At 54.0% G+C, this 23,397-nt stretch overlaps 1 protein-coding gene across 1 annotated transcript in view; it reads right to left on the bottom strand.

The window, feature by feature from the left end:
• The window catches only part of ADGB (androglobin), a 179,889-nt gene that overhangs the window by 11,235 nt on the left and 145,257 nt on the right, over nucleotides 1–23,397 (bottom strand). The window contains exons 20-30 of the mRNA XM_078877269.1: nucleotides 21,601–21,715; nucleotides 20,568–20,741; nucleotides 15,087–15,222; nucleotides 11,539–11,673; nucleotides 10,966–11,059; nucleotides 9,167–9,301; nucleotides 8,676–8,844; nucleotides 7,831–8,015; nucleotides 7,165–7,352; nucleotides 2,981–3,228; nucleotides 491–605 (exon numbers count right to left, since the gene is read on the bottom strand). Coding sequence (XP_078733395.1) covers nucleotides 491–605; nucleotides 2,981–3,228; nucleotides 7,165–7,352; nucleotides 7,831–8,015; nucleotides 8,676–8,844; nucleotides 9,167–9,301; nucleotides 10,966–11,059; nucleotides 11,539–11,673; nucleotides 15,087–15,222; nucleotides 20,568–20,741; nucleotides 21,601–21,715 — 1,694 coding nt within the window. The remainder of the gene's footprint in view (nucleotides 1–490; nucleotides 606–2,980; nucleotides 3,229–7,164; nucleotides 7,353–7,830; nucleotides 8,016–8,675; nucleotides 8,845–9,166; nucleotides 9,302–10,965; nucleotides 11,060–11,538; nucleotides 11,674–15,086; nucleotides 15,223–20,567; nucleotides 20,742–21,600; nucleotides 21,716–23,397) is intronic.

Genomic DNA, 23,397 nt, shown 5'->3' with positions numbered 1-23,397 from the left:
CTTGCGGCTAAAGCAAAGCGAGTTGGCACAGTAGGGAGCACAGGCGGTGCATCTATCAATCATCTCAGTCAGTAAACCCATGGCACCTGGATCAGTCACGTGACCTCTTGCCAGCAGTGAGCCTTCCACACTTCACGTGGCCTCGAGGTGCAAAGACAAAGATGCCGTGTATAGCCTTAACAAACTGTTGGGGCAAGTGCTGTTAGCGAGCACCTATGAAAGCCAGAAATGCACAACGCCCAGCCACCTTTGTCTCCCAAGTGGTGATGTTTACAACACACCGCACCAGGTACTCATTCGACCTAGGGGAGGCCCAGAATCGATTAAGATAATCGTCGCCGGTGTCGTCCGTGACCGGAAAACGATCTTGCGTCGCCGGGTTCATAGCACAAGCGCACATACCGCTACACTACCACTCCCCATGTCATCACCACCACCATCATCATCACGACCAGCATCAAGGTGCACCTAGCCTGGCACACACACTCACGCTTGAGCTCGGCGCGCTCCTTCTCGCGCAGCGTCTCCGCGAACGCGGCGTCGTCCTCGCTGAGCGGCCACGAGTCGCGCAGCACCCGCATCTCCAGCACGTACACGGGCGCCGGCTACACACGCACACAAAGACAAAGATCCCCCGTAGAGCCTGAACGGACTGTTGGGGCAAGGGCTGTTAGCGAGCACCTATGAAAGCCGGAAATGCACCACGCCCAGCCACCTTTGTCTCCCAAGTGGCGATGTTTACGACACACCGCACCAGGTACAGTGAGGGAAAAAAAGTATTTGATCCCCTGCTGATTTTGTACGTTTGCCCACTGACAAAGAAACGATCAGTCTTTAATTTAATGGTAGGTTTATTTGAACAGTGAGAGACAGAATAACAACAAAAAAATCCAGAAAAACGCATGTCAAAAATGTTACAAATTGATTTGCATTTTAATGAGGGAAATAAGTATTTGACCCCTCTGCAAAACATGACTTAGTACTTGGTGGCACAACCCTTGTTGGCAATCACAGGTCAGACGTTTCTTGTAGTTGGCCACCAGGTTTGCACACATCTCAGGAGGGATTTTGTCCCACTCCTCTTTGCAGATCTTCTCCAAGTCATTAAAGTTTCCAGGCTGACGTTTGGCGTATAGCCTGAACGGACTGTTGGGGCAAGTGCTGTAAGCGAGCACCTATGAAGGCCGGAACGGCACATGAAGGGGAAAACACGCATAACAGAGTTTGACTCCCGAGTGGCGATATTTACGCATCGTACCATGTACTCATTTGATGCTGAGTCGACCTAGGGGAGGACCAGGACCAGTTAAAATAATCGTCACTGGTGTTGGCCGTGAGCGGGAATTGAATTCGGGTCGCCGGGTTCGTAGCACACAGCGCGCTAACTGCGATACTATCGCTACAACAACAACAACAACCGCAATTCACCACTAAGTGGCGGTGACGTCACCACGGCACTTGTGCCAGGCTATGTGCACGTTGAGGCCACGTGAAGTGTTGAACGCCCGCTGGCAGGTCACGGGGCAGACCAAGCAGGTGCCACGAGTCGGCTGACTGAGATGAGTGGCCGATGCGCCACCTGTGCCCCCTACCGTGCCAACTTCCTGTGCTTTAGCCACCCGGCATTTCGCTCATTGTTGTGAGCGTCGCTCACAACTGCCCAGTAGCATCCTTCATGAGCCTCCTCAACAGAGGCTGATCTTGACACTGCTGGTACCAGTCATCGGCAAGTCCATTCAGCTCCACATCCTCCTGTACCACATCACTCCATCTCTTCTCCAGCCCGTGCCGTGCCCGTTTAGCCCTCTCTATCCGGCTGAACAAAAGTTGTTTAGGCATGCGGTGGCTGGGCATGCGGGCTACATGACCCAGCCAACGCAGCCTTGCCTGCCGGAGGAGCTCACCGATGGGACTTTGTCCAGATCTTTCAAGGATTTGTGAGCTCCTCACACAATCCAGCCTGGTTAAACCAAGGATGGATCGTAGGCAGGCCAACCTAAATGTTTCTAACCGGCGAAGATGTTCCATTAGGGGGGTCCACGTTTCGCAACCGTAGAAAAGGGAGGGCATGACTGTGGCCGAGAAGACCTGAAGCTTTGTGCGGAGTGACAGACCAGGTAGCTTCCACACAGCGTTACGCAACCAATGAACAGATAATGCCGCTCGACTGATTCGAAGTGAGACATCTGCTGTCAAACCGGAGCCGGTCATGAGCACACACTACCACTCCCCACATGCACACACAACACACGCACACATGCATGCACACACGCACGTACACACACGCACACGCGCACACACACACGTACACACACACGTGTACACACACACGCGCACACACACACACACATGGTGTACACGCGCAGACACACGCGCACACACAGAGCACACTCACACACATGGTGCACACGCACACACACACCTGCGCACACACACAACAAAGACCCCCCCCCCCCCCCGTATAGCCTTTAAACAGACTGGCGGGGCAAGTGCTGTTAAAACTCAACGATAAATTATTGAAATTTTACCAGGTAAGGCTCACTGGGCTGTATGTAGATTTTATTTTCACAAGCGACCAGGCCGCATATGATCGCTCAACAAAGTGGCTCATCGTGTGGAAATCCATTACATGTATTCCCATTGATTGTGCGGACATTGTCCAGGCCACAATGCTCTTCACCAAAAATTATATCGTAACCAATTTCATCCCGAGCGTTGCTATCAGTGTAACGTCACCACGTGACGGCAGCCCATCCGAGCGCTATCCAGGCTCAACCCCCGCTAAGCTTCCGAGACCGGGCGAGATCGGCCAGAGAGCCGTACGTGCAAATATCCGCGCCGAGACAGGAAGACAAGAGGTGGACTGTCAAGAGCGGTGGAGAAGATACAACGGGAAGCCGCCGTTATTGCCACCGCCGGTTCCGTCCGTGCGCTTTCTCCCTCTCTCACTCCCTCCGCACGACCCTCTCCCGCCGCTCACCTGCTCCGGCTCAACTCGCAGCGTCTCCGGAGCTGCAAGGGTCTGAGTTCGAGCCTCCGCTTCGGCCTGTGGGGGCGCGGGAGCCAGGCCGCTGGGGGGCCGCGACGTCGTCGTGGATGACGACGTTGACGACGCCGCGGTCGCCCTTCCCGTCTTCTGCCCACCGCCGGACTTCCTGGCGGGCGGCGGCGCCGGGTTCGCGGGGGTTGGAGACTTGGCACCGCCGTTACTGCCGGTGCTGGCCGGAGCTATCACGGGAGTGGTGGTGTGCGGGGGGGGGGCAGGGTGGGGGAGGGGAGATGGGGTGAGTGGTATTATGGACCAGCGATGTCGTATTAGCTGCTTGTTGTGGAGATTCGCGGTTGGAATATATGTAAGTTTAGATTTAAAGCTTTCGTGACTGCAGGGATTCATCTTCTTGGTTCTTTCGGTAAAGTCACGTAGAATGGAAATAATAAAATAATAAAATAAAACATTATTAAATAATTCTCACGACGTTTCGCTCACATGAAGACGGCTGCTTGCGTTGTGGCCGAAACGTCGTGAGAATTATTTTGTGTTTTATTTTATTATTTCATTATTTCCATTCTACGTGACTTTACCGAAAGAACCAAGAAAATATAAAGCCCACCGAGCTATGCAGCTCTTTTTCAGAAGCGACCTGGCCACAAATGATAGCTCAAATAAGTGGCTTATCACGTGGAAATGCATAGCATCTAAATACTAAGTGTGGAGGGAAAAATACACGCGGCCGCGGGGAGAGAGACACCGCAAACTCCAAATATACAGCAGCAGGCGTCAGGGTCGGGATCAAACCCACGACCTGCTGTACACCAGGCAAGGGAGTTAACATCTTGCCACCGCGGCGCTCCTTAACGGAACAATCACGCTCTGCCTGCGTCATTCGTAAAAGAGTGGGACATTGCGTGCCCGGTGACACGGGTCAAAACATCACACCGGCAAACGCTCCAATGGGGACCACGCATGATGGTGGTGCCCTTCTGGTGACGCGAGATGTACGGCGGTTGTCGCGCGAAGGAGGAGGGGGCGTCTCCATCAAAGACCGAAATCATCGTCGCCGTCGTTATGACGACGACGACTGCTATTCATACACCAATCGTCTCGGAGGGGCGACGCAAGGAGACACGTTGCTGAAGGGGACGCCACTCGCGACCGCTCGCCGCCGATTGATTTGCCCGAGTGTTGACGGACGTCGTGACAAACGACACTATTTTAGGATTATCTTGGCAGGGCAGTGTGCTGCATCGAAAAAAATAAAAAAACGAATAACGATGATAGTAATTTATACTTTGTAAACATTGCAGATATCCGAGGGGAGGTGCAGAAGTGTTGCGGTGGTTAATGACCGCACTGCACTGTAAACGCAGTGAGTGATATGACGTGTGATGTATGTGTGTGTGTATGAGCGTTACGAAACCCAACTACCCGAGTTCGATTCCCACTCGCGGACAACACCAGTGACGATTATTTACACGCGCCTCCCCTAGGTCGACTCAGCCTCAACTCACTACCTGGTGCAGTGTGTAAACATCACCACGAGGGAGACAAAGGCAGCAGGGTGAGGTGTTGGCGACCCACCCCCTCGTGTGCTGTGCCGGCCTTCATAGGTGCCCGCTAATAGCACTTGCCCCAACAGTCTGTTCAGGCTATACACGGCATCTTTGTCTTTGCACCTCGAGGCCACGTGAAGTGTGGAAGGCTCACTGCTGGCAAGAGGTCACGTGACTGATCCAGGTGCCATGGGTTTACTGACTGAGATGATTGATAGATGCACCGCCTGTGCTCCCTACTGTGCCAACTCGCTTTACGTGGGATCTTTGTCTTTGTAAGTGGGTGGGGAGCAGTGGCATAGTGGTTAGCACACTGTGCAATGAACCAACCAAATGAGTTGCAACACCGCTCATGGCTAACATCAGCGACGAGTGTTACCTAAACCCGTCCTCAGCCTCTGCGCACTTCACCAACTTGCACTGACCAGCATGGTGAAGTATGGTCGAACGACATGCATGACTGGCACCCTCTGCTGCCCATGACGTAGCCCCACAGCCTATGACCACCACCCAAGCATCATCCAGGTTCAACCTCGCTTAACGCCCGAGATATGACCAGGCCAGGTGCATTCTGGGCAATTTGAAAGTGCTCATCTCCGGTTTCACAGCCTTGAGCCAGTTCACCACGGAAATTCCACATTCCCATGGCAGGGGTGAATCTATCCAGAGGACAAGCACCGTTGACCTCTCAACAAAGTGGTACTAATTTTATCGACCCCTGGAGGGACAATGGGCTGAGTTCAAACCCCCAAACAGAACTTGAACCTGCGGCCCTTCTGTTGGCGAGCCGTTCGCTCTCCCGCTGCGACGCACGGCGCAGGGCACCGGGCCAAGCGCGGCCTCCCCTAATGCGCTGGCCTGCCCGGCTTGTCGATCGATCGGCAAGGAGCGAGCGTGCACGGGGCGCCCGGGCCCGGCCTTTTAATTTTACAAAACCGCACAGAGTTAGCTCTCGCGATCGAGACGCTTGCAAGACAGCCGCGTTCTAACGTAAAGTAATGGGTTTAATCACTCGGAATGTTGCTTTCGCTGCCTTGGGGGGGAGGGGGGTAGGCTGGCTAGTAGAGAAAAATGATTACGGCTTTTCTACCGCTTGGAGGAGACCTTTTAAAGAGCCGGGAATAATTGAAAATCGGTGCGGCGGGCACCCGGCAGGAATTGGCCTTTAGCGCAGCCTTGCGGGCTGGACCACTTCCGTGGGTCTCTGGGGTCGTGCCGTACGGCTCTCCCGTGTGCCACTCGCTCTGGGTGTGTTCTGCCACGCGATGTCCGACGTTCCGCTCCGCGTGCCGGGAGCAGTACGGCCCGACAGCGCGTTGGAGTATAACCGCGAGCGAGCTCATGGAAGTCGACCGAAGCTTCTGATTTGCATTCACCTGTCCGTGTGTTAATCGGTTACTGACGGAGACCCCGGCACGTGCAGCGAAACGTTGGACAACATGCTGAAACTGGTGTAGACTGGTTTAAATAGGGTAAAAAAACACGACCTCCGCTGAATCGAATCACCCGTAGACTGCGCGGATGTCATCAGATCGCGGAGGCTAAGCAATGGCTGGGCCTTGCTAGCCCCTCGAACGGGGAGACCGTCATGCATAGCAGCGTGTGATCACACACAGATGTCGTGAAGCTCACTTGCCGTGAGCATCGCGATGCCACACACTTGCTCGCCAGGAGATGCCAGTGGACCAAACGTGGACTCCACCCGTTCGATTCGTACGGGACAGAGCGTTGAGCCCTCACGCGCGGATATTCTGGCTGAGAACACCTCGATATGCAGAGGACTGCAGAGCTCGGGTGATTTTTTGGTCGCGCTTTCCCACTTGTCCGTCCTCGCACCCCTCTCATCGACAACGGTGGCGCGTTACGACTCGAAATTAATTAATAAGAGTTTTTTTTTGGGGGGTTAGATCGCATTAGTGTGTGTCGTGAACCTACCACCACCCGACACACTCAATTGGTAAGGTTTTATCAAGTAAACAAATCGTGCCAATTAGTTACTACTTCACCACGCCGGTTTCGTTGGAGAGTGAACCCGCGACGTTTACGATTCGAGTACAATGTGACGTTTCTTTGGTTGCTGCAGCTCCTTACTATTAACATTCCTTCCCTTTATTACTGCTAACCCTACTTCCTCCCTTTGTCGCTGCTAATCCTACATAATGCACGGGCATAGTATGACTTTGAGACCCCCCCCCCACCTCCTACGCATTCCACAAGTAGTGACTAATCCCATATCTGCATTTTCCATAAATATGCTAAATTCATCTGTTTATATGCAAATTCCTTTGTCAAGGCGCCCTTCCTCCTCTAACCCAGCTTAAATATACGCTGCCAAGCCTGGTGGTGTTCATTCAGACGCTGTCTTTCCGACAGACCTGTTCTTCACCTGAGGACGACTGCTTGCGTTGTGGCCGAAACGTCGTGAGAATTGTATTTTATTATGTTTTATCTTTATCATTTTGTTATTTCCCTTCTACGTGACTTTACCGAAAGAACCAAGAAGAGGTTTCTCTGGTGATTACAACAACCAGCTGGAAATGAGCCTGCCCACTTGCCCCCCTCCCCCTCTCACCCTCCCTCCCTCTCGGTGCGTGCCCACGCGCGCCGTCTCACCGAGCTGGGTGGCCGAGCGGCGCCGGGCTCCCCGCAGCGCCACCGCGACGATGCAGGCGTCACCGCTGCCCGTGGCGTTCGCCACCGTCCTCTCCCCCTCCAGCAGCTCCAGCGAGAGGCGAGCGCTCGCCAGCGACGCGTGCACGCGCAGAGACACCAGCTGGTCCACGCTCACTTTCATGCGGTACCTGTGCGTGCGTGCGTGTGTTCGCGGGCAAACGGCGGCGGTGCAAGTGGTGAGCGCGCTGCGCTACGAATCCGGCGGCCCGAGTTCGATTACCGCTCACGTATGCCGACACTGGTGGCGATTATCTGACAAGGACAAAGATCCCCCGTATAGCGTTAACAGACTGTTGGGGCAAGTGCTGTCAGCGAGCACCTTTAAAGGCCGGAACGGCACATGCCCGGCCGCCTTTGTCTCCCCAGTGGCGATGTTTACACACCGCACCAGGGACTCATTTGAGGCTGGGTCGCCCTAGGGGAAGCCCAGGATCGGTTAAGATAATCATCACCACCGTTAGCGGTGTACGGGAATCGAACCCGGGTCGCCGGGTTTCGCAGCCCGGCGAGCTAAACCACAACACGCGCGCAAACACACGCAAACACACGCGGGGTCGCCTCGACCCCTGACCTCATCGCAAGCCCCTGCACGCCTTGACCTCTGACCTCATGGCAAGCCCCTGCTCGCCGGGGACGTAGTATCTCCGAACGTCGCGGGCGGCGAAGGCGACGGAGATCGGCTCGGGCACGGGCAGCGCCCCGCCGGAGCCCACGATGCGCAGGAGCCAGCGCCCGCCCCCGCCCACGGGGGACTCCCCGCTCTCCGCGTCGCCCACAAACGTGTAGCCGCTCTGATCGGGAACACGGTGGGGGGGGGGGGGCAGCAGCGCTGAGTGTGGGGGGGGGGGGTGGGCGGCATTGGTTGCTGTCCGTGGCGTCTAGACAGGCATTGTGGGAGTATTCAAGTGCATTTCATGCACGTGATATACTGCGGCGTGAGAACAGGACAAAGAGAAAGATCCCCCGTACAGCCTAAACAGACTTTGGGGCAAGTGCTGTTAGCGAGTAACTATGAGAAAGGCACGACACACGAGGGGGTGGATGGCCAGCACCATGTCCAGCCGCCTTCGTCTCGTTTGTGCGATGTTTACACGCCGCAGCAGGTGCTCATTTATGGCTGGGTTGACCTATGCGAGGCCCAGGACCGGTCGGTTCAGATATCATCAAACTCGCGAACCCGGCTCAACGTTGTGGTACGTCCCATCTGCGACGTCACCACCGCCCGCATGCCAGTCAGGAAGCCAGCCAGCCAGAAATAAACTCTTTTCCTCGTCGAGTGCGATACAGCCACAGCGTCAATCAGGGCGACCAGCTGGATTTAAAATGCGAATATCTGTTACACGTGCCAAACACGCTGCCGCTAGGCGATGCCACGGTCCCAGTTTTAGAACCCTGTGTATCCCTTGCATATCTCCTGTGTATCCCCCGCTGCGTATCCCCCGCTGCGTCACCTTGTTGGGAGCGAACACAGCCGGCCTGACCAGGCAGCGGGGGCCGCCACGTCCGCTGCGGTGCAGCAGTCGCCCCGTGTCGTTGTCGACGATGCGGAGGGATGAGCGCGGAGCGGGCGAGTGGAGCTCCGCAGAGAGGCGAGTCTCCTCGGGCACGCGGAACACCACCCTGCACGCCGCACCGCACACGCCATTATCCGTGTTTCACCGTCGTCATCAGCAGCAGCGGCAATCGCTCACTACCTCGCCTGGTATACAGGAGGTCGTGGGATCGATCCCGACCGTTACGACTGCAACGGTCGGGATGTTCTCCCCGGGTCCTCCGGTTTTTCACCTCCACATTTATCAACGCGCATTTAGAGCAACCTGGCTGCAATAACGATAAGCCACTCGGTCGACCTGTCATTTGTGGCCGGGTCGATTCAGGAAAAAGGTCTACACAGCTCAGTGGACCTCACCTGCTTTAGCTAAATAGTTTAACGATCGCTCACCTGAAGAGCAGGAACCAGGAGTGGGGCGGCTGGTCCGAGCAGCTGCCCGAGTAGTCGGCGAAGGACGCGCGGCTCCCCTCGTCGGTGGCGAACGGGAAGCGCCCCAGCAGCCGAGCGTCTTGCGTCAGCACGTGCCTGTAACTCGCAAGCGGGGCGACGGGCAGGCCGGTGATGGCTCCGATGCGTTATCGGTCGCGGGGGTGGGGGTGGGGGGGAGGTGGTGTTGTACCGCGCGTTGTTCGGCACGATGTCCGACGTTTCGGCGCGCGTCCGCGAAGAGCCTCTCGGCACGTCGGGCATCGTGAGCGACGGCACGCAGGCACAACCCATTCTGCGCGTGGTCATCGCCCGCCCAGGCCCTATCTAGGCTCCAGCCCGCTTGGTTTACACTTCCGGCTTTCGGGATCCGAGAGGATCTGGAAGATTCCGGGTGATTCGATCGGAGGCGGTGGTGGAGCTCATCGAGTGTGCAGGCGGTGAAACTGCCCCACAGCCCATGAGCACGGGGAGGCCCAGGTACGTCCGGAACGCTCTCTTCCTTCCGATATTAGGAAGCCGCTGGAGCTATGCACTTTGAAATCGTCCCGTTTGAAAGCTCATTTAATCATCAATACTGATTGTTATGTTTAGTTTGTAGGCCATCACCCGCACCTCCGATTTGCACGGTTGGCTACGTACGGTGCGGAAGAAGCTCGACGTACATACACCTGGCCATGGTGGCGAAATGTTAACTACCTCGCCTGTTAACCAGGAGGTCGTGGGATCGATCCCGACCATTACGCCTGCACATGTGGAGTTTGCATGTTCTCCCCGGGTCCTCCGGTTTTTCACCTCCACATTTATCAACGCGCATTTAGAGTAATTTGGCTGCAATAACGATAAGCCGCTTGATCGAGCGATCATTTGTGGCCAGGTCGATTCAGGAAAAGAGCTACACAGCTGAGTGGGCCTCACCTGGTTGAGTTAAATAGTTTAGCACGGACAAATTCAGCCGTGTATATACATATTAATACTGGTCCTCCAACAATCCGAAACTAATTGCCTGCCTTAAAGAACATCCGTCAATAGACATTTCCACAAACGCATTGGCAGGGCGTCCGACAAAGGGTGACGGAGATGGGAGGGTGTGTGCCCGTTGACTCTCTCCGCATGCAACAACAACTGCTGCTGCTGAATGACTCCATTACCACATACAAAACAACTGGGGTAATTGGACAGGACCCTCCACTCACGTGTATACCGTTCCCTCTCAGTTTAACACGTAGGCTTTCGCGACCAATATTATTCATAATATAGGTTTTTTTGGGTCAGATCGCGTTATTTCTAAATGTGTCGTAACCCTCCACCACCCGACACGGCCAAACGGTAAAAAATGTGTCACGTTTTTTCAAAGGACAAAATAATTCACTTCTTTAGCCCGCCGGTGTGTTGAAGAGAGAGAATCAACAGCATTTAAAAATTTGAGTAGCACGACGCTTCGCTGGTAATTACAATCAGCTTCATCGGGCAAGAATACGTGCAGCTCTTCCGTTACTCCCGGTCTTAAACAGAGCAGCAGCAGCAGGGTGACGTCATCATTCAATTCAATCTGGTGCAGTGATTCGAGGCAAAGAGGGGTGGGGGGGGGGGGTATTGTAATTATATAGATTTGTGATCACGCGTCGGACGACACGGGACGCGTTCCTGCAGGGTTCGACGTGCTCGACGGGAACCGCGGGATTGGCCACCGGCGCGACGCCGACGGGGCGGCAGGCCGGAGTTCGTTCCGCCGCCGGCGTCGCCAAAGCGGCCGCACGTACCGCAGCAAGGTCGCTCCGTGCCGCTCCAAGTTCGGCTCGAGCAGCGCCCACACGCGGCCCAGCGTCCCCTTGACGGCGGCGCTCTCCGCCGTGCCTGCGGCGTCACACGCAACGTCGCGCCAGGGTCATCGCGACAGCGTCGTGCCAGTGTCAACCCAGCGTCACGCAAGCTTCGTGACGTCACACCAGCATCACACCAGCGTCACGCCAGCGTCACGCCAGCTTCGTGACGTCACACCAGCATCACACCAGCGTCACGCCAGCGTCACGCCAGCTTCGTGACGTCACACAAGCATCACGCCAGCTTCATGACGTCACACCAGCATCACGCCAGCGTCACACCAGTGTCACGCCTGCTTCATGACAACGTCACACCAGCATCACGCCAGCTTCATGACGTCACACCAGCGTAAACCCAGCGTCAACCCAGCGTCAACCCAGCGTCACACCAGTGTCACACGAGTGTCACGCCTGCTTCATGACAACGTCAACCCAGCGTCAACCCAGCGTCACACAAGCGTCACGCCGGCGTCACACGGCATCGCTGGTGTGTGTTTCGCGAGCGCTTCACACCTGGCTTGCGAGCGTTGCACAAGCGCCGTGTGTAGTGGCCCCTCCACAGCGCCTGCACTCTGACCGCCGCCGCCGCCTCCTCGCTGGTCACTAGCCGGGCCCCCCCCCACGTCTCAGGCGGCACCCCCACCCTGCCTGACGGGAGGGGGGGGTCAAACAAAACAACTACTGAAGGAAATAATGAAATTTTGTCGCAGTATCAGAAGAAAGGGAGCACTATGCTTGAATTTGTTGTTTTGATTTTTATTTCGATTTAAAGCTTTCGTGACTGCAGGGATTCATCTTCTTGGTTCTTTCGGTAAAGTCACGTAGAAGGGAAGTAATAAAATAACAAAAATAAAACATAATAAAATAATTCTCACGACGTTTCGGCCACAACGCAAGCAGCCGTCCTCAGGTGAAGACCAGGTCTGTCGAGGCGACAGCGTCTGAAGTGGTTTTCACCTGAGGCCGGCTGCTTGCGTTGTGGCCGAAACGTCGCGAGAATTATTTTATTATGTTTTATTTTTGTTATTTTATTACTTGTTGTTTTGAATTGGTGCACACACAACGCAAGACGACAATGACCACGACACCTTGGCGATCTCGACAAGGAGCATAAACCATCACCACGCAAACTCCGGTGGTCACCCTCGCAGTGGTCGCGGCTTTTGGCTGGCCGTCGAACAAAGGCTTTGTGGACACCGAATCGAGCAGCGCTTTCAGACGCGCTTCTGCGTCCGTCTGGAACGTTCTTCCTTCCGTTACTAGGAAGCCACCGGAGCTACCCACTTTTAAATGATCATCGAGATTGACAAACTCAGTTCTTTGTTGTTTAACTTATTGTCCTTCCCGCACACCTCCGATTAGCACGGATGGCTACGTAGGGTACATTCATACATGATCATTATTGACAAGTAGGCGTTCGCGACCAATATTATTCATAGTAAAGGTTGTTGGGTTAGATCGCGTAAGTATAGATATTGTCGTAGCCCTCCACCACCCGACACGGCCAGTACGGTTTGTCACGTAAAGAACGCGCCAATTGGTTTACAACTTCAGCCCACCGGGGTGTCGGAGAGTAAATCCACAACATTTACAATTTGAGTAGTACGACGTTTCGTTGACAAACCTTACTGGCTGTGTCGGGTGGTGGAGGGTTACGACACATTTATAGTGACGCGATCTAACCCAAAAAACTTTTATTATGAATAATCATTATTGTTGTCACAAAGAGTGCAAACGGACTTTTTAAGTCCCAAAAGAGCTGACAGACTACTCAGTACGGCACGACAACTGCTTCCTCAACAACACGAGGGGGCAATCCTGGGAAAACCAGGGCGGGTGGCAACCCCGACCCAGCTCGCACGTGCACAGCACACGCGTGTGGCGGTGAGTGGAGAGGGGGATGGAGGTAACGATGATGGGAAGGGAGCGGAGCGTAGGGGAGGGGAGGAGAGGGGAGGGGAGGGGAGGGAGAGGGTAGGAGAGGGGAGGGGAGGAGAGGGGAGGAGAGGGGAGGGGAAGGGAGGAGAGGGGAGGAAAGGGGAGGGGAAGGGAGGAGAGGGGAGGAGAGGGGAGGGGAAGGGAGGAGAGGGGAGGGGAAGGGAGGAGAGGGGAAGGGAGGAGAGGGGAGGAGAGGGGAGGGGAAGGGAGGAGAGGGGAGGGGAAGGGAGGAGAGGGGAGGGGAAGGGAGGAGAGGGGAGGAGAGGGGAGGGGAGGGGAAGGGAGGAGAGGGGAGGGGAAGGGAGGAGAGGGGAGGAGAAGGGAGGGGAGGGGAAGGGAGGAGAGGGGAGGAGAGGGGAGGGGAAGGGAGGAGAGGGGAGGGGAAGGGAGGAGAGGGGAGGAAAGGGGAGGGGAGGGAGAGGGGAGGGGAGGGGAGGAGAGGGGAGGGCAAGGGAAGGGAAGGGAGGAGAGGGGAGGGGAGGGGGAGAGAGGGGAGGGAGAGGGGAGGGGCGGAGAGGAGAGCGGAGGGGAGGGTGGCTTGTCAGAATTGAAACAAGAGATCGCGTGATGAGTGAATGAATTAAACAAAGCTCCATTACATGATTAATGGGGTGTGGATTTCAGTGTGGGCACGTGGGGTGCTGCTCGTGGCGGGGGACAAGGCTGTCGACTCACGCGCCCCGTGACTGACGGAAGAAATTGGGTTAGCGTCAAGCACACACCGACTCTCATTTGCAATTCCCACTTTTGTTGTTGCTGCTGCTGCTGCTGCTGTTGTTGTTGTTGTCTCGTGCTTGACCATTAATAAGGGAAATCATCAGGATAAGTGACATCTCCAGACAGCGACACTGACAGTGGCAGCCTCTGTGATGCATCCGTGCGGCATTCCTCTCTGCTATTACCCCCCCCCGCCACACAGTGTGGAGTGTGTGTGGGTGTGTGTCACTGTGTGTGTCACTGTGTGTCACTGTGTGTGTCACTGTGTGGGGAGCGATAGTGTAGTGGTTAGCGCGCTGCGCTATGAACCCGGCGACCCGAGTTCGATTCCCGCTCACGGTCAACACCAGTGACGTTTATCTGAACCGGTGCTGGGCCTCCCCTAGGTCGACTCAGCCTCAAATGAGAACCCGGTGCGGTGTGTAAACATCGCCACTGGGGAGACAAAGGCGGTCGGGCGTGGTGCTGGCCACCCACCCCCTCGTGTACCGTTCTGGCCTTCATAGGTGCTCGCTAACAGCACTTGCCCCTACAGTTTGTTAAGGCTATACGGGGGATATTTATCTTTGTCACTGTGTGTGCGGAGTTTGTGGGGAGCGGTAGTGTAGCGGTTAGCGCGCTGCGCTATGAACCCGGCGACCCGAGTTCGATTCCAGCTCACGGCCAATACCAGTGACGATTATCTCAACCGGTTCTGGGCCTCCCCTAGGTCGACTCAGCCTCAAATGAGCACCTGGTACGGTGCGTACACATCGCCACTGGGGAGACAAAGGTGGCCGGTGTGGCTGCTGGCGACCCATCCCCTCGTGTGCCACGTTGACCTTCATAGGTGCTCGCTAACAGCACTTGCCCCAACAGTCTGTTAAGACTATATGGGGGATCTTTGTCTTTGTTTTGGAGTTTGTATGTTTTCCCCCTGTTCTACACAGTGTGGGTGAGTGGGTGAGTGAGGGAGTGAGTGGAGTTTATGTGTTCTCCCCCTGTTCTACAGAGTGTAAGTGGGTGAGTAAGTGTGTGGAGTTTTGTGTTCTCCCCCTGTTCTGCACAGTGTGAGTGAGTGAGTGGGTGAGTGTGAGTGAGTGGGTGAGTGTGAGTGAGTGGGTGAGGGAGTGTGTGGAGTTTGTGTGTTCTCCCCCTGTTCTACAGAGTGTGAGTGAGTGAGTGGGTGGGTGAGTGGGTGGGTGAGTGTGAGTGAGTGGGTGAGTGAGTATGTGGAGTTTGTGTGTTCTCCCCCTGTTCTGCATTGGGTTCCTCCGGGATTTCCAGATTCCTCCCATGACTGAAAACATAACTACGTAACTAGTATCACCAGCTAATGATCCCAATAACTATCGGCTTTCCCGGATAAACAAGCACGCTTTATTATAAGCATCATAGACTCGGCAACAGTCAAATGCGCGCCGCACCTTCTGGGACCGTGCCGGTGGTGAGGCCAGGGAGGCTGAGTTCGCCTGTGAGGGCGTGGAGGGCGAACGGAAGGTCAGAGGGCACCGCTCCGGACAGGGCGCTGGCCAGCACGTGGCACAGGCCCCGCGTGACGATCTACACGCGCACACGACGACAAAGAGTACCCCGTAAAGCCTTGACAAGACTGCTGGGCACGGCACACGAGGGGGTGGGTGGCCTGCGATCAGCCCATCATCCTTCTCGGGCCGATAATTGAAGTGCCGCTTCGTGTCGAAGCCAACAGTGGCTGGCCAATGGATTGACGCTCTTATTTACACGGTCACCGCCCCAGGGCCGCGAACTGGAGATCAGCATCAATGCTTCGATGCGCACTTGAGCAGGAAGTCACTTTGACTCAATCCTTGTCACTCAAACCACCCCGACCATCGTCCGATCTCCGCACGCTCAGCGGGGTGTCGAGCAAGGATCGCGATTGGATGGATGTCAGCTGTGGGGGGGGGGGGTGGCGATTAGGTGATGCGCAGCAGGGGACAGTATGGCAGAGCTCACGTTGACTTGCTGCGCCCGGGACTCTACGCTCCAGCGTGCGCGTACTTGAGGCAGGACCCGGAGAAAAAAAATCCATGTGACCACGGGGAGAGAGAAAAACGCAAACTCCAAATAGACAGCAGCAGGCGTCAGGGTTGGGATCGAACCCACGACCTCCTGTATACCAGGCGAGGTAGTTAACATCTCCTAGCCACCGTGATGATGATGATGAGGGAGAGAGAGAGAGAGACGCAAACTCCAAGTATACAGCAGCAGGCGTCAGGGTTGGGATCGAACCCACGACCTCCTGTATACCAGGCGAGGTAGTTAACATTTCCTCGCCACTGTGGCACTCACTAATTTAACCTCGCACGGCACCGTGTCACTACCACTCACGTGTCAGCTGTGTCCCTGAGCCCCCCCCCCTGAACAAAATCCTGACCCCTCCCCATCCTCCCCTCCCACCTGCCCCCCCCCTACCCCACGAGATGAATCCAGTGTGACAACTCCCTCTGCCTCTGGCCAGCGCCGGCTATTTGCGGAGGTGGCGACGGCTCCTGGTGCCGCTCTCTGCGTCCCGAGAGGGCACTGGGGACAGGCGACACGGCCGAGCGTCGAACCGCGGCCAACGCCAACGCCGCCGCAAGTAGCAGCGGCCCGCAGGTTTCACGGTTCCAGCCCCGGCGGCCGCTCCCCAGTTGAGAACGGTGAATCGGCGCGCGCCACCACCAGCGCCACCACAACCGGCGCGCCGTCCGCTACGCGGCGGGACGTGAGAAACGAACGGAAGGGCAGGAGGCCGTGCGTGCCGCCGTCAGCGGTCGCAACGCCCGGCAGAGTCACACCGGGAGCCACGGTTACTCGACTCACTCGGGTGGTGCCGCCCAGGCAACATTGTGAAACAATGCCAACTGCACCAGACTTTCGCGACAGCCTCGCGCGATGAGACCGGCGCGTTCACGAAATGCACTCAAGAGTTGGGTTGTACCGGGGAGTCTCGCTGAGAACGCGGAGAAACCCCAGGACGCGCACGAGGGGATCGCACTGCAAGCTCCACACTGCTAGATTCGAGAACCCATTGCTGTGCAATGGATGTTCGGCCAAATCCATCTTTATTGAGCGTTTGGCTGCGTGTGTGGGAGGAGGAAACCGGAGAAGCACTGCCGGAGACGAGGGGGCGGCACTCGTCACAGTTGGGAGTCACTCTCTGCTCGCTCTGGGTGCTGGTGGTGCTGGTTGTGGTGGTGCTTGTGGTGGTGTTGGTGGTGCTGATGGTGGTTGTTGTGGTGGTGCTGGTGGTGCTGATGCTGATGGTGGTTGTGGTGGTGCTGGTTGTGGTGGTTGTGGTGGTGCTGATGGTGGTGGTGCTGGTGGTGCTGGTTGTGGTGGTGCTGATTGTGGTGGTGCTGGTTGCGGTGGTGCTGGTGGTGGTTGTGGTGGTGCTTGTTGTGGTGGTGCTGGTGGTGCTGATGGTGGTGCTGATGGTGGTGGTGCTGGTGGTGGTTGTGATGGTGGTGCTGATGGTGGTGGTGCTGATGGTGGTGATGGTGCTAATGATGCTGGTGAATCTGGTAGTAGTGCTGGTGGTGCTGATGGTGGTGGTGCTGGTGGTGGTTGTGGTGGTGCTGGTGATGCTGGTGGTGGTGGTGCTGGTGGTGCTTGTTGGGGTGGTGCTGGTGGTGGTGGTGCTGGTGGTGGTTCTTGTGGTGGTGCTGATGGTGGTGGTGCTAATGGTTGTGGTGGTGCTAGTAGTAGTGCTGGTGGTGGTGATGGCGGTAGTGCTGGTGGTGCTGATGGTGGTGGTGGTGCTAGTGATGCTGGTGATGCTGGTCGTAGTGGTGGTGATGGTGGGGGCAGTGGCTGTAGTCATCGCAACGCTCAATGATTTCTGTCCAATCACAGCCAGCGTTGACAAGGAAAAAACCTCCACTTCGTTTGGCAAATTATTTTGTCGCTAATCTCGTTAACAAAATTAATGCCGAACACAACCCGCTGGGTTCCGTCAGCGGGCGTTGAAATCTATTCTATTGCCCATTGTTTATCGTGTTTGCGATAGCAATAGAACAAAAATATGGATTTATTTTTCCACTTATTTATTTCTTCAATCGAATTAGGGCTGCCATGAATTTTTAATGACACACCCCCCCCCCGACCCTCGGAAAAATAAATAATGAAAACTTTCAAAAAACCATTCCCCTCTAATGGAAGCGAGCGCGGCGAGAGATGAGCGTTTGAAGTTGCGTGCTTCTCGCTTCTCCTCCCGCTCCTCCTCCTCCCGCTTAACGCACGTATACATATTCTTAGGTTTTTTTCGGTAAAATAAAAAATAAAATAATAAATCACGACGTTTCGGAGGCAACACAAGCTTCCGTCTTCAGGTGGAACCGTCACAGCACGATTACTGCATCAAGTAAGAGAAATTCCAAGAAAACAGTCCTTGCATATATACTGGGTGAGGGTGGGAGGAGCCAAGGCAGGCACCTGGACATTGTTATTGTGAGGTTCGGTGCGGCTGAAGCACGCTGCTAGGAATGAGCCTTTGTTGTGTAGACTGGTTGAATTGGGAGGTTCCAAGAGTTGTTAAGGTGCAGCTGATGTAAATGTGCGTGTAAATGGGACTGAGCCTTTGTTATGTAGAGGTGGTGCGGCTGGAACCGCTGCTAGGAATGAGTCTTTGTTGTGTAGACTGGTTGAAATGGGAGGTTCCAAGAGTTGTTAAGGCGCGGCTGATGTATGATGCTCGTTTACCCCCCAGAAAAGCCTCGGAGTCTCTGAACTGTTTTCAAATTTGGAACCATGACGCCCGGCGCACACCGGCATAGGCTCGCGAATGACGTCACCGGACCTTTTGACGTTCCAGTGTGAGGCGGACGTGCGTTGGAATGGTTCATTCACGCTGCGGTATCATCGGAGACTCTATTGAGATTCTAGATTTGAAGCTTTCGTGACTGCAAGGAATCATACTGTTAGGTTTTTTCGGTAAAGTCACGTAGGTCAAAAAAATATAATGATACAATAATAATAAATGAAAATAACTAATTTAAATCACGACGTTTCGGAGGCAACACAAGCTTCCTTCATCAAGTGTAAAAAAGGCACAGCAAAATAACTGTAGCACAGTTATTTTGCTATTTTGCTGTCGTGATTTAATTTAGTTATTTTCATTTATTATTATTTAATAATTATATTTTGTTACCTACGTGACTTTACCGAAAAAAACCTAAGCGTACTCTATTGAGACTGCAGGAGGAGGAATCCGATGAGCCATGAAGCCCTTTTGCGCAGATGTCCAGTATGGGCAGGTCAGCAAGTCCAAACAGCAAACAATTCGGTAAAAAAATTAACCCGTAACAACAAAGTTTTTCACTATAAATCCTTTATGTGCGTGGCATCGGTTTTATTTTATTATTCATTTCTGTTTTTCTTGAGTAAGAGTTTCATTTTTATCACATTGGTATTTTAAATTAAATATGAAATATTTTTTTTCCTAAAAAGTGTAAAATTTGGGAATTTTTTTTCTCACGAAAATACATTGTCACGCACAACGAGTCTGTGTGCAAAATGTCAGCTCGATTGGATCACGGGAAGTGGGTTAAAAAACGACCGAAAGATTTGCACGGTCGTAAGCACGCAAGCAAGCAAGCAAGTGAACTTAATATAAAGGATTTACAAGTATAACCCGTAAAAACAAAGTTTTTCACTATAAATCCTTTATATGCGTGGCGGCTAGAGTCCTCTCGTCCTCTGGCTTGAGATGGCTGCCACCTATGGGTCAGATGATTGCATTGCACCATTAAGCAATTGGTAATTAAATATAATATTTTTGTCCTAAAAAGTGTCAAATTTTGGAAAAAAAATGTTCACGAACATTAATTGTCACGCACAACGAGTCTGTGTGCAAAATGTCAGCTCGATTGGATCACGGGAAGTGGGATAAAAAACGACCGAAAGATTTGCACGGTCATAAGCGCGCAAGCAGGCAAGCAAGTGAACTTAATATCAAGGATTTAAAAATAAAAACCCTCAGTATGTCAAGAGCCGCGATGCGCGTGAATACGAGACGCTGGTCGTTAAGCCTCTTCCGTTGGGCGACGCCTGCAAGTTGCAGGGTGGGGTGTCCCGTTCACCGCCGAATCTCAGAAACGTCGAGCGGCTGAGTGTTAACGTCGTTAAGAGAGGCGTGGTAGCGGCGCTGTTTTCGAGGACATTGTTACTCACCGCAGAGAACCGCAGCGACACGACCGCCGCTGTGCCCGCTCGCCCTCCCGCATGGCCTTGTGGGAGGAGCTTCGCTGCCCATAGAGTTGTATCACTTCAGTTTTTATTCAGATTCCGTCACTGTGACGTACGCACGCATTGCTTTTATGGCTTTATTTTGGTGATTTTCGAAAAGTTTTTTGGTTTGGCCATGTTTGTTTGTTGTAGTACAGAGTTAGACTGATGGCCTTAATCTAAGTTGTATTGTGGTTGTTGTTTGACTTGCATCCCACTGGGATTTTTGCACACAACGTTGGTGTACGGTGATTTTTCTACAATATTTTGCTGTCTTTTCTTGGATTTTCTGTTTGCACTCAGTCACATAGTCACTTTAAGATGTTTTTTGTTCATGTTTTTGTTTTTTGTTTGTTGCGGTTGCACCCGATTCAAGAGCCGAATGGCTCACAGGGCTACACCTAATAAATGAACTTGAACTTCACGTTGAACGCGAAAGGGTCAAGAATAAATAACACGACGAAGCAGGTCCTTGAAGAGGCGTGCGCGGCCAGTGGTGAATGTACGCACGCGTGGTGAACGTCTTTCGCACAGCACGTAGCCGTGCGAAATCGGAGGTGCGCGGCGGAAGAAAAAAAACGTACGGCCCCAACCGTGAAGGTGCCGAGCTGGCGATGGCCGACTGGCCCCCCCCCCCCACCACTCCGGCCGCCCCCGCGAGGTGCCGCGGCGCGTCTCACCTGCCGCAGCGCGCTCCTCTCGCCGGGCGCGCTCGACCCCGCCGCCGCGTCTATTCCCAGCAGCCCGTGGGGCGTCAGGGGCGGCTGGGGAGCGGGGCCGTCGGCCCAGCTGTGCGCGACTCCCCCGAGGGTCCGCATGGTGGCCAGCGCGTGCTCCGTGAAGCGGCAGCTCTCCTGCGCGGCGGCAACATCGATAATGTCAACGACAATGTCGTCGTCGTCGTCGTCGTCAATAACGATGTCGTCGTCATCGCTACGATTTCATCGTCGACATCTTCATCGTCAACAATGTCGTCGTCGACGTGATCGTCAACCTACGATGTCATTATCGACATTGTCATCGTCAACAACGATGTCATCGTCAACGTCGTCATCATCATCAACAGTGATGTCATCTTCGACATCGTCATCGTCAACAACGATGTCATCGTCAACGTCGTCAGCATCGTCAATAACGATGTCATCGTCGTCATCGTCATCATCATCAACAGTGATGTCATCATCGACGTCGTCATCGTCAACAACGATGTCATCGTCAACGTCGTCATCATCAACAATAATGTCATCTTCGACGTCGTCATCATCAACAATGATGTCATCGTCAACAACAATGTCATCGTCATCGTCATCATCATCATCGACATCACTATCATGAAGGACGACATCATCGTCATCACCAATGTCATGATGGCCATCATGATCATCATCTTTATCGCTATCATCAGCATTATCAATGTGGCCATTGTCATCATCATTGTTATAATTGTCATCACCACCATCGTTATCACTATCATTTTCATCAACATCATCACCACCACAACTATCACCAAAATCGTTATCGTCACCATCACCATAATCATTCGCCATTATCATCATTATCAGCATGATGATAATGATGGATGAAGAGACCCCATCGCCATCTCTCTCACGTCCCTGCGATCACCGTCGCACGTAACGTCTTCACGTGTTCGCACACGCGTGTTCACATGCGCGTGTTGACGTGTTCACACGTGTGTTCACACGCGAGGATGACCTTGGCGAGGTGTGGCAGAACGGAGTCCTCATCTCCGAGCAGGAAACGCGTGGAGCTGCACGCGTGCAGGTGCAGCCCGTGCGGCGCCGTCAGGCGCAGGCACAGCACGTGCCTCCTGCAAGCGCGCGCACAAAACCACGACATAAGGTCGTACCTCTTGGGACTTCTCTTCACTTGATACAGATATTTTGCTGTGACAGTTTCACCTGAAGACGGAAGCTTGTGTTGCCTCCGAAACGTCGTGATTTTATTTATTTTATTTTTTATTTTTATAAATTTTAATTTCATTTTTTTACCTACGTGACTTTACCGAAAGAACTAAGAGTATGAATCACTTGCAGTCACGAAAGCTTCAAATCTAGAACAAAACAGAAACATCACCCGTGGAGCCTTTACGGACTGTTGGGGCAAGTGTACGCACGCACGGGCGCACGCACGGGCGTACACTTGGTCACGTGTGTGTGTGTACGCACGCACGGGCGTACACACACACACACACACGACCGTACGGTCAAATAGATGTAGACCTACACGCGTGCGTAAATCATGTTTACACATAGAATTGGAATATTTATTTAGACTGTCCGGTAGTTCTCACAGATGTCCGGTGAAGAAGAGCTTCATAGCTCTTCGGATTCCTCCAGGGCAATTACTGATTCTCATTCTGATACAAAGAACTCCCGTGTAGCCTTTACCAGCACACCAGAGGGTGGGTGGGCAGCACCGCGCCCGACACACACGTACACAAAGACACAGATCCCCCGTATAGCCTTTACAGACTGTTGGGGCAAGTGCTGTTAGCAACACCTATGAAGGCCGGCACGGCACACAAGGGGGTAGGTGGCCGCCTATCTCTCCCTAGTGGCAATGTTTTACACACCGCACCAGGTACTCCTTTAAGGCTGAGTCGACCTAGGGGAGGCCCAGGACACTGCCGCTCCCCACACGTGACTCATAGGGGGTCATGGGCACACGCCTGGGAATCAATTGTGCACACGCAGAAAGTCGCCGCCGGGTTTTGACACAGGAAAGCTCCCTCGGTCTATAGTTGACAAAGGGATCGTCCATAAATGACGTCACGCACCTAGGGGGAGGAGTGGGGTCAGACATTTGTGACGATGTGTGACGAGGGGGGGGGGGGGGTGAGAAACGTGACGTCACATCAAAATGCGCAACTTTAAATAAATATAGACAACACGTTCTACTTAATTAAATAGACTTTTAGAAACATGTTTTCTCCAACAACAGCAGAGTGCAGCGCCACATTAAATACGCACCACAATGACAATAGTTTAAAGCGATTTGAAGCATGTTTTATTTTCAAAATGGAAATATGGTTTTGGGGGGAGGGGGGGTAGAGCTTTGTGACGTCATATTTGAGTGGGGGTCTGACTTTGTGATGCCGTGTGACGAAGGGGGGGGGGTCAAAAATCGTCCAAAATCGCGTGACGTCACTTATGGACGGCCCCTTTAAATCTACTCAAGGCAAATGGCTTTCAAGCATTCACTTGACGCGTTACCTCGCCATTTTGTTTGTGTTTTTTTGCATTTCGCCAAATGATCGTTGCGCCGAGTATCTTGCTGCTGCTGCTGCGTATTGTACGCTGCGCTCTATCAAAACAGAACGATTGCTCCTGCTTGCTAGCAAGCCTGTGGCTGCGTACCGCCCATCGCCAACCACCTCGCGAGGGGAAAATCGTCGAGTCCACCAAGAGCCCACGGCCACGCGGTGTCGCTGCGCGTCGCACAATGGACCGTAGCGCGTCACGCCCCCTGCCCTCCAAACCACGCCCCCTC

Source organism: Lampetra fluviatilis, chromosome 47 (genome assembly GCF_964198595.1).
Source record: "Lampetra fluviatilis chromosome 47, kcLamFluv1.1, whole genome shotgun sequence".
Lineage (NCBI taxonomy): Eukaryota > Metazoa > Chordata > Hyperoartia > Petromyzontiformes > Petromyzontidae > Lampetra > Lampetra fluviatilis.
This window is presented reverse-complemented; position numbering and strand designations above follow the sequence as displayed.